Genomic DNA, 11293 nt, shown 5'->3' with positions numbered 1-11293 from the left:
AGACACAATTCGTGGCCCATATGGGGTTCACAGTGTAAGAGGGTAGAACAGGCATTCAATCCCCATTTTAAAGTTGAGGAAACTGAATCCCGAGAAGTGAAGTGACTTGCCCAAGGTCGCTCAGCAGACAAGTGGCGGAGTAGGATTAGAACCCAGATCCTCTGACTCCCAGGCCTGTGCTCTTTCCACGAGGCCATGCTGCTTCCTCATTCCTTGAACCACTAGGTTGTCAACTCCTTGAGGGCAGAGATTGTGTTTACTAATTCTCTGCTACTCTCTCAAGCACTTAGTACTGTGCTCTGCACATTGTAGAAGCTCAAGAAATACTATTGATTAATCCAATGGATGATGCAAGTGAGCCACTTCATCCCTAACCAGGGATTGGCTGGAATGTCACTGGATTACCGACATACCATGAAAATTGCTCCCTCTCCAACCGCGCCCCCCCCGCTCCCCCCCCCCCCCCCCGTGGCGAGGGCTTGAGGAGCAACTTCTTCCTGCCATAGTCACGTGACAGTTGGTTCCAACTGACAAAGCTGAAACCTGGGGCCCTAAGGAGAGTTCCACTCCCCTGCCCTACCTTCCCTAAAAGGCCCTCCTCCTGGTCCCATTCCTCCCCCTGGATTGGCTAATTGAGATTCTTGGCCAATAGCTCCCCCTGTGGGAGGGACCTGAGGAAAGAGCAACTTCCTCCTTCCATGGTCTCGTGACAGTTAGTTCCAACTGACTAGGCGGTGGCCTAGGGACCTGAGGGGAGCCTCTCCAGGCTCCCCTCTCCTCAGAAGCAGGCCGCCCTCCCAGACCCATCCCCCCCGTCCCATTCACCCCACCAGATTGGCTGATTGAGAGTTTAGACCAATAGCTCCCTCTGTTGGAGGGGTTGAGCGAGTGTATCTATTGGAGCCTGTCAGCCCAATCATCTTCTGGAAGAGCTGCTCATCCATCAGGTTGCTGTCTGAAACGTAAGTCCTTCCTAAATGCCCTCCCACCGTGCCCCTTGCGACTCCCTCGGCCCTCCCCCAACCCCATTCTCCTTCACAGCCCTGAAGGTGAACCCCCATCATGCAGGACACCTAGAGATGCCCTGAAGCTAGGGCCAAAGGGGGAAGGGGAAAAATGTTGTTGAAGGTAGAGCTTCGTACCCATCCCCTCATCCATCCGCCCCCACCCCCTTCCCTCTGCCCCCTGCCCCCCAATCCCCAGCTCAGCCCGTGGGGTTTTGGACAGTAACTTGGTGTCTCTGAGCGGGCAGAGCCCCAGAGCCCGGCGGCAATGATGAGAGGCTGAGGGCCCATCTAGGCTCAGTTCACTTCTCGAGCGGCCGCCAGACTTCCTGCAGACTCGGGGCGTGTGATCTGGTGTCCCCCTGACCTAGCAGGGCAGGGAGTGCCAGGCAGATGCCTCACCACCCTTCCCAGCTTTCCCCCCGGCCTTGCCTCAACTCCAGCTCCCGGGATCCAACTCCTCCTGCTGCCCATGCTGCTGCCGCAGCCCCAGCAAAAGGCAACTGTGGAGACCATCCTCAGACATGGAGGCAAAGAAGGATAAGAGCCCACCTGCCACGCCTCCCACCAGCCCCGTTGTCAAGATGAAAAAGCTGCCATTCTATAAAACCTGTGGCGAAATAGTAAAACCCATGAAACTGGGTGAGGCTGGGGGCCTGGCCCTCTACCCTTCTCCTCCCCCAAGTACCCCCCACCACTCCCCTTCCCCACCCCAGGTCTTCTTCCCCTCCCTTTCCAGCAGAAGCCCCCAGGCTTCCAGTTATCACTATGAAACCCTGACTGGACCCCTTTCCTCTACTCCCTTTCATCTTTCTACAAAAATGTTCAGGACATGTCACCCCCCTCCTCAAAAATCTCCAATGGTTGCATATACACCTCCATATCAAGCAAAAACTCTTCCCCCATGGCTTTAAAGCACTCCATCACCTTGCCCCCATCCTACCTCCCCTCGCTTCTTTCCTACAAACCAGACTGCATATTTTGCTCCTCTAATAATAATGTTGGTATGTGGTAAGCGTTTACTATGTGCAGAGCACTCTTCTAAGCGCTGGGGTAGATACAGGGTAATCAGGTTGTCCCATGTGAGGCTCACAGTCTTCATCCCCATTTTACAGATGAGGTAACTGAGGCACAGAGAAGTGAAGTGATGTGCCCACAGTCACACAGCTGACAAGTGGCAGATCTGGGATTCAAACCCATGACCTCTGACTCCCAAGCCCGGGCTCTTTCCACTGAGCCATGCTGCTCCTCTAATGATATCCTCACTGTGCCTCTATCTCGCCTGTCTCGCCGCCGACCCCCTGACCCACCTCCTACCTCTCGCCTGGAATGCCTTCCCTCCTCAAATCCCACAGACAATGCCTCTTCCCCTCCTTCAAAGGCTTATTAACGGTACATCTCCTCCAAGAGGCCTTCCCAGACTAAGCCCCACTTTTCTTCATCTCCCACTCCCTTTGGCGTCTCCCTGACTCGCTCCCTTTGCTCTTCCCCGCCCCTAGCACCACAGCACTTCTGTATATATCTGTAATTTTATTTATTTGTATTGATGTCTCTCTTCCCGCCTCTAGACTGTGAGGTCCCTGAAGGCAGGGAATGTCACTGTTTATTGTTGTATTGTAGTTTTCCAAGCGCATAGTATGGTGCTCTGCACAGAGTAAGTGCTTAATAAATACCAATGAATGAATGAATACTCCCAGTGGTCTCCCCAGCTGGATGGTTTCCCTAGGCCTCAGTTTGCCCCCTTATCTCCCTGGTCTGTCTGTGGTCTCCTGTCCCCGCCCCGAGGACCCTCACCACCAGGATGGGGCTAGGGGTGAGGGGAAGAGAACCGATCCTTTGGCCTGGTCTATGACCCTCACCCCCGTCCCCTATCCAAACCCCGCTCTGTTTGTTTGGCCAGCATCTAAGAGCTCTGCGGTGTCGAGGAAGATAAAGGTGCATTTCATTGCCAGCCCCAAAATCTTCAGTGAGATCATCAGGACCAGGTATCCACAACCCCAAAATCAAAACCATGCCCTCTCCCCACCCTCTACCTCCAGAGCCAGACATGGTCTCCAACAGATTCTGCTTTCCCCAACTCAACTGCAGCCATGCTTCTCCCTGACTGGGTTCTCGGGTGTGTTGGTCTGTTTGTGGATATCAGCCATCACTAGGATTGGGCGGGAAGGGGAGAGTGGCTATCTGGGGGACACCCTGTCCCTGACCCCTCCCCACACACTTCTCCATTTCCATGTCTGCAGTGAGGCTCAACTGGTAGGCAGGATCTTGCAGATGCAGCTGCGGTATGACCACCCCTCCCCCTCCCTGGGGTCACTGGTGGGCTGGTAGGGTGGGGGAAGTAGGGGGATGGGGCAGAGTCTCAACTGCTCTGTCCCCATGGGCTACCTCCCCAGCTCTGGGAGGGTGGTGTGGTGGGTGGGTGGGATGTGTGCCCAACCTACTTGCTGAATGGACTCTGGCCACGCCCTGATGCCACAGGTTCTGTTTATGGAACTGCCAATACCCTCAAGCAGATCATCTTCCACTACACCTGATTGTTAGGGTCAACCAGAAAGTATGTTTTGTACTGGTGAGTGACCCGTTCCACCCCCGGTTATGATCTTGGATCATGGGAAGGGATGGGAGAGTAAAGGAGGGAAGGGAAGGCGCAGAAGGAGGTGGGAAAGACAGGGGAGGAAAGGGGAGGACAGAGGATGATGGGGGAGGGAGTGGTGTGTTATCTACATGGATTGACCTGCCCAGTCCCTGGCTACTCCCTGTGCACCCAAGAGAGAGAAAGAGTCCATTCAGCATCCCATCGACATCACGGACCTAGTGCACCTCTCGGATGTGGTGCCCAACGTCATCAAGGCCACTTGGTCACTGACTGACAGGCGGGTGAGTATGGATGGCTTAGCCTTACTGAAGGCACATCTCCTCCAAGAGGCCTTCCCTCCTTCCCCCTTCTCCCGCTCCCTCCTTCATCACCCTGACTTGCTCCCTTTAGTCACCCCTCCCCCAGCCCCACAAAACTTATGTCCATATCTGTCATTTATGTATTTCTATCAATGTCTGTCTTCCCCTCTTGACTGGAAGCTCATTGTGGGCAGGGAATGTGTTAATTTATTGTTGTCTTGGACTCTCCCAAGCTCTTAGTACAGTGCTCTGCACACAGTAAATGCTCAATAAATACTACTGACCGACTGACTGAGAGCGGGGATGGTGGGGACTCACAATGGGGGGGTCTGGGGTGGGACATAATGCTGACCACTCTCTCAAGCCCCCTACCTGCCATCACACAGGACTACGCCATGTCCATTTGCTGGGTGAAGCAGCTTACCACAGTCGATTTACTGCAGGAACTGTGGGCTAAGGATGTTTTCCCCATAGACAATACACTGGCCATCAGTGAGTGACCCCACCCCCCGACCCCTGCCACCCCCACCCCCCCCAGGGCACCAAATGAATGACTCCCACTCCATCTCTGCATCCCCCACCCCCTACCCCTTTTCAAAAACAAGAGCCCCAAGTCCCCAGCCCATTGGTCCCCAGGCCCTGCCGCCCTTCACCCCCAGCTGCTGGGATCTGGTTGAGCTTCCGTCTCCTCTCTCCTTATCCTTTTCAGTCAAGGAAGAGATGGAAGCACATGTTGCTAACGATGCCAACATCCACAGCCTCCGCGTATCCCTCATGTGCCCGGTGGGTGCAGGAGGGGTCCTGAAGTGTGTGTGTGTGTGTGTGTGTGTGCGTGTGCGTTGGGAGATGGGAGGGAGGACTGGGAATCTGAGTGTGTGGTTGGGGTAGTGCAGGAGAGTTGGGGTAGAAGAAGATAGGGGATGAGGGATCTTCTAGACCGTAAGCTCGTTGTGGGCAGGGAACGGGTCTGTTTATTCTTATATTGTACTCTTCCAAACACTTAGTATGGTACTTTGCACATGGTAAGTGCTCCATAAATACGATCGAATGAATGAATGAATGAGTGACTGATAAGGATCTAAATCCCCAAAGAAAGGGCATCTCGAGGTCAGTGTCCCAGTGACCCCCCTGACTTTTCACTGTCTCCTCTGGTCTGCACCCAGCTGGGCCAGAGTCGCTTGTCCGTGCCCTGCCGCGCGCCATCCTGTTCCCACCTGCAGGTTTTCGATGCGATCCAGTACCTGCAGAGGAATGAGGAGAAGGAGATGTGGAGATGTCCCATTTGTAACAGGAAGACACTTTATGAATCTCTGGTTATTGATGAGTATGAAGACTTGCCCATCCCCTTCGGCCCATCTCCCCCGACCAACCCCCAACCTCCTCCCCCACTCCCTTCCGACCTCTCCCTGACCCTTGACCCTCCAGGTTCTTCCTTGCCGTCCTCAACACTGGCCTTTACTGCGAAGAGATTGAGCTCCTGCCTGATGGGTCCTGGTACCCGATAGAGCCCTGGAGAGACCTGAGGGATAACTATGATACCCTTGGTGCCAGCGGCTTCCAAGGCGAGACCCCCCTCCCCCCACAGCATCCCTTGCCCAGTCCAAGCCCCCCAACTCCAATGCCTGACCCCTCGGGCCTCAGTGATCTGGGATTGGGAGTCCCAGTGCTTCCGGCCGGCACAGCGGGAGGGAGCGGCCACTGGGCTGGGTCCGGGGGATTCAGTCCTCTCTCTCTCCCTCCCCCACAGCAAGCCCTTTCCCTGAGAGCAACAAGGAGAATCTCACCTTTGTCCAGATAGGCAACAGCTTGGCCAACATAGAGCTGCAGGATCCCGCAATGATGAACACCATAGAGTAAGACTCCAGGATTGTCCCCACCCAAACAGGGGAACCGAGGGTGTGGGGTACACATAGTGGGGAAGGTATGAGAGACTTGCTTCCCGAGTCCCCAACACCCTCTCTCCCCTCCCCCAGGGTGATAAGACCTCAGCAGCTGCCGGGCCTGTTCTGGGGCCTGCCCCAGGACAGATACCTTCAACCATCCAGATCCCTGCTATCTTCCCTCCAGCCAACCTCCACAGGGAGTATGTGGGGGCTTCTGGGTGGCTAATTCTATTTATTTATATTGATACTGTTGATGCCTGCTTGTTTTGAAGTCTGTCTCCCCCCTTCTAGATTGTTAGCCCGTTGTGGGCAGGGACTGTCTCTGTTGCTGAGCTGCACTTTCCAAGTGCTTAGTACAGTGCTCTGCACACAGTAAGCTCCCGATAAATGCAATTGAATGAATGAATGCACGAATGATCGTCAGGTGTCTCCATGTCCGTTTGTACACCTGCCCGAATGTATGTATCCATGTGGATGTGTGTTTGTCTCCGTCCTAATGTGCTTGTGTCTGTGGACCTGGGTGTTGTCACAGCTGCATGTGTATCAATGTGTGTGGGGGGCTGCCCCCATAGGTTTTGCTGTGCATGTATGTGTGCGTCTGGGTGGACTGACTGACTGATGGGTGGACTGACTGACTGATGGATGGGGCTGGGGACTAATGTGACCTGGCTGTGATTTTATATTTTTCGGTCTCCCCAGATGTGAATTTTCTTCCTTGCCTTAATGTTGTTACTCAGGTGAGCCCTGTCCCCTTCTCCCCCTTCTGTGTTGAGTCCCCTGGTTTCCCACCTTCTTGACCTCTTCCCTTCTCGGGACCCTTCCAACCACCCCCCGCAAGGTCCCACTTGCCACAGGCTGTCCTAGTACGGTGGGGAAATAGAGTTTGTGGAGGAGCACTTTCTGGGCTCTCCAGCTCCAGGCCTCCATAACCGGGGAACTTTGGTCCTCACACTTCCCCTCCCCTCTCCCACCCTGAGGTGTCAGCAGCTTCCCAGCTGAAGCAAATGAGAGGGTTCTTGCTTCAAGTGTCCAGGCCGGGGGAAGTGTGACTGGGCTTGTGTGTGTATGTTGGTGCGTGTGTGTTGGGGGAGGGAGGAGGAGTGGGAGCATCCCAGCCAGGGGGTTCTCAGATTTTCTTCTGGCCCACTTCCATGGTCTCACGGTCTGTGCCCCACTCTCTCCCTCCCTAGCCCATTGACTGGACCTTCACCACTCAGAACAGCCACAACTATAGCCACGGCCTGCCCTGGTGCCCTCCAGGCCTAGTCCAGGCCCCAGCCCCAGGCCCACACCTCCTTTCTGGATGGCTCCCACCCCCGCCTCCTGTTGGGATCTATGCCCCCTGGAGCCAGCATCCTCCTCTGTATGGGGTCCAGGCAGGATGGGGAAGAGGTGTCCCGGCTTTCCAGCCACTGTTCGGCTATCAGCTCCCCCCTGCACAGGGTCCTTGCCCCACTCCGGTCCAGGTCTTCATGCCGATGGGCGTCGTGGGGAACCCCGTTGGGGGGCCATGGAGAAGGGGTGTGTTCAGGCCGCCCGTGCCTCCTACACAGGTGGCCCCAGCCCACCCGGCCCCTGCAGCTTTGTCTATCCAGCTGGGTGGGGAGGCGCCCAACTTGGCTAGCCCTGAATCCAAAGACGAAAATGTGTCCTTAAAGGAAGAAAATCAAACTCAACAACCCCCTGACCCTCCACTTGCCCCTCCTTCTCACCCTTCTCAGGTCACTGAGGAAAAGGGGCCCACCCCACAACCTCACTTACCCCAGGTTTAAGGTGTTCATGCCCCCTTCAACCCTCAGATGCCATATTTGGGGCCTGTTCTGGTAGCTGTCGTACAGGGGAGTGGGAAGAGGGATATGCTCTACTCCCCACTGTCCCCTCCCACGTTTCTTTGATGCTGTTCAAAGTTGTTGGCCAGAGGCCCTGGTTAGAATGGTATTGGATTTGCTTCAAATTTTATTGAACTTGGTTCGAGTATAGTTGTTCTCACTTTGTTGTTGTCAAGAAATTTTCACTGATTAATAAAGTAGAAAATGTTCCAGAAATACAGGTGCTGACTCTTTATTATGAGCAAGGGAGTTAAAAGGGGATAGGGATGTTAGTGGGGATGAGGACTAGGAGGGGACAGGCTATGAAGAGCTGACATGACTCAATAATAATAATCGTGGTGTTTATTAAGCACTTACTATATGGAGACCCTGGCTTCCCCTATCTGAAATGTATTTTAATGTTTTAAAACGTATTTGAAATGTATTTAGAGAAGCAGCGTGGCTTAGTGGAAAAAGCATGGGCTTGGGAGTCTGAGGGCGCGGGTTCTTATCCTGGCTCCTACTTGTCAGCTGTGTGACTTTGGGCAAGTCACTTAACTTCTCTGTGCCTCAGTTACCTCATCTGTAAAATGGGGATTAAGACTGTGAGCCCCACCTGATTACCTGGTTTCTACCCCAGAGCTTAGAACAGTGTTTGGCACATAGTAAGTGCCTAACAAATACCAGCATTATTATTTTAATGTCTGTCTCCTCCACTAGATTGTAAGTGGCTCAAGGGCAGGGATAGAGTGCTAACTAACTCTACAGTGTGTGCACATAGTAAGCACTCAATAAGTACTATTGATGGATTGATTGATGACCTCTGCCCTCAAGGATCTTTGCCATCTAGTGGAGGAGACATGTTCAAGTAAACCACAGCTAGGAAGAAGCACTGGAGTGGAAGTGGAAAGGGTGGAGCTGAGAGCCCGAGACAGAGGAAGGTTAGGAGGTCTAACGTATTGAACTGAATTGCAGAGCCCTGCTTGAAGCTAAGGTATAATGTGTGTGGTCATGTGGATAAGTACCCGGGTGGGAGTGTCCTTAGGGTTTTTGGTATGTGTTGTGATGAGGTAATGTTCTTTGTGATGTTTCTTGAAACACTGTCAGGGTGCCATCTTTTCATTCGTTCATTCATGCATTCGATTGTATTTATTGAGTGTTAACTGTACTAAGCACTTGGTAGAGTACAGTACAACAATAAACAGACCACATTCTCTGCCCATAATGAGGTGACACTCTAGAGGGGGAGACAGATATCAATATAAATAAATAAATTACAGATAAGTACATAAGTGCTGTGGGCCTGGGAGGGGATGGTGAATAGAGGGAGCAAGTCAGGGTGATGCAGAAGGGAGTGGGAGAAGAGGAAAGGAGGGCTTAGTCAGGGAAGGCCTCTGGGAGGAGACATGCCTTCAGAAAGGCTTTGAGGAGAGCCATTGATTGTACGATATGAGGAGGGCGGGTGTTTCAGATCAGAGGCACTTCTGCTCATTCATTCAATCCCTCCCTCTGTTTCATTTTGCTCTTCAGTATAGACTGAACAACCTTCTTTTGTGAGCATGTGGGTGTGGGTGGAGGGGGATGGGGTTGTGTCATAGGGGAATTGTAACCATTAATGGCCACTAAACAATTCCTGGGTGAAACAAATAACCATCAAGGCTCCTATCTAAAATCTGGCAGAAGTAGTCAAAAAGCCATCATGTGAGATTTTCAAAACATGTAGCTTTGAATTCAGTCTAAGCTCCTTGACCTCTCAATAATAGAATATCTTAAATCTATGGAAACCAACCTTCTCAGCATACATAGCCTGCCTAAGGAGAGAAGCAGTGTGCTTTAGTGGAAAGTGCACAGGTCTGGGAGTCCTTTAGGCCCTGGTTTCTAATCCCGGTTCTGCCACTTGTCTACTATGTGACCTTGGGCACTTAACTTCTCTGGGCCTCAATTCCCTCATCTGCAAAAATGGCAAATCAATACTTGTTCTCCCTCCCTACTTAGACTGTGAACCCCATATGGAACCTGATTGTCTTATCTACCCCAGTGCTTAGTACACTGCTTGGCAAATAGCAAGTGCTTACAAAATATTATTATTATTATTATTATTCTCTAAGTACTTCATATTTCAAGCCCTGGAATTCCCTGGGGAGAAAAGCACAGACTTTCTTCCCTCTTAAACCAGGACTCTTATTAAGTAAGTACAAAAAGAAGTTAATTTTGATGCCTCCCCACTTCAATATGATGTTTTCTTCTCTCTAAGTGGAATGAGCAGGGGCTTGGGAGTCAGAGGATGTGGGTTCTAATCCCAGCTCCACCACTTCTCTGCTGTGTGACCTTGGGCAAGCCACTTCACTTAGCTGTGCCTCAGTTTCCTCATCTAGAAAATGGGGATTAAGGCTGTGAGCCACATGTGGGACAACCTGATTTCCTTGTGCTTAGAACAGTGCTTGGCACATAGTAAGCACTTAACAAATACCAAATTATTATTATCATTATTATTATCATTATTAAATGCTGCTGTCACTAGACTAAGCTTCTTGTGGGCAGGGAATGTGTCTACCAACTCTGTTAAATTGTTCTCTCCCAAGTGCTTAGGGCAATACTCTGCACACAGTAAGTGCTCAGTAAATACGATTGATTGATTGAGTGGTTGATTGTTGTGATACTTTCCCACTTCATGGTCCTTTGAGGTTTTAGATCTTACTTTATGACAGATCAAAGAATTGGCTTCTAATCACTCAGTAATGTGGTCCATAATAATAATAATGATAATAATAATTGTTAAGCTCTTACTATGTGCCAGACAGTGTACTATTCATTCATTCCTTCAATTGTATTTATTGAGCACCTACTGTGTGCAGAGCACTGTACTAAGCATTTGGGAAAGTACAACATAACAATAAGCAGTGGCATTCCCTGCTCACCATGAGCTCACAGTCTAGAGTGGAGGAGACAGACATCAATACAAATAAATGAAATCACATATATGTACATAAATCCTATGAGGCTGGGAGTGGGGAAGAGCAAAGGGATAAATAAAATGACAGATCTGTGTATAAGTGCTTTGGGGCTGGGAGGGGGCAAGAGCAAAGAGAGGAAGTCAGGACAATGCAGAAGGCAGTGGGAGATGAGGAAAAGTGGGGATTAGTCTGGGAAGGCCTCTAACCGCTGGGCCCTGTACTAAGCGCCGTCCTTGCAACAGTACAATTTGGGATAGAAACCAATAATGTATCATTCCTGCTCCTTGTGGTCTTGTGGAATTTTCCTGGAACACATAATGGAGCCACACGGTGGATTCTCCTCTCCCATTGTGCCCCAGTGAGCATATTAGAATCACTGCTTACCATTCCTCTATGCCCTGGTGTACAGAATATGCTACCCAGATAATATTTTCCCTATGCAAAGCACCATTAAAATTTATGATGCAAAGAAGCAGCCTCATAAAAAGGGGCCCTTCCTTTGTCATAAAATGCATGGTGATTGTATCATTTTCACCAGGCAGCGTCTCTCCGAACAGTATTATATAAGAAATTGGATTGGACCAAAGGATTTGCGGTGTAAAAGTAAATAACCCATTTGTATTGACAGGAGATATCAATACCTACTAATGGGACATAACAAGCAAGAGCTCATTCTTTGTTTTTATAGGAATATTTGTTTCCCTTAAAACTTTAGGCATGTATTCAAATCCTGGCTACAAGTATTATGT

At 51.1% G+C, this 11293-nt stretch overlaps 1 protein-coding gene across 4 annotated transcripts; it reads left to right on the top strand.

The window, feature by feature from the left end:
* The first annotated feature begins 580 nt into the window (after nucleotides 1-580).
* Nucleotides 581-7827, top strand: LOC103170679 (E3 SUMO-protein ligase PIAS3-like). 4 transcript variants are annotated; one of them, XM_029050049.2, is made up of 14 exons: nucleotides 581-962; nucleotides 1448-1646; nucleotides 2905-2989; nucleotides 3245-3286; nucleotides 3483-3573; nucleotides 3747-3881; nucleotides 4286-4391; nucleotides 4609-4682; nucleotides 5120-5223; nucleotides 5325-5461; nucleotides 5647-5752; nucleotides 5873-5982; nucleotides 6482-6519; nucleotides 6973-7827. In XM_029050049.2, the coding sequence occupies exons 2-14, from the start codon at nucleotides 1529-1531 to the stop codon at nucleotides 7552-7554; spliced, it is 1728 nt and encodes a 575-aa protein (XP_028905882.1). In that variant the 5' UTR covers nucleotides 581-962; nucleotides 1448-1528; the 3' UTR covers nucleotides 7555-7827. The 4 variants fall into 4 exon arrangements, with proteins under 4 accessions (XP_028905882.1, XP_028905879.1, XP_028905883.1 ...); XM_029050046.2 differs by having other exon boundaries at nucleotides 5063-5223; XM_029050048.2 differs by having other exon boundaries at nucleotides 582-962; nucleotides 3774-3881; nucleotides 5063-5223.
* The last annotated feature ends 3466 nt before the right edge of the window (nucleotides 7828-11293 follow it).

The sequence above is a fragment of the Ornithorhynchus anatinus genome, chromosome X1 (genome assembly GCF_004115215.2).
Source record: "Ornithorhynchus anatinus isolate Pmale09 chromosome X1, mOrnAna1.pri.v4, whole genome shotgun sequence".
NCBI lineage: Eukaryota > Metazoa > Chordata > Mammalia > Monotremata > Ornithorhynchidae > Ornithorhynchus > Ornithorhynchus anatinus.
The sequence above is the reverse complement of the archived record's forward strand: the minus strand, read 5'-3'. Positions and strand labels throughout refer to the sequence as shown.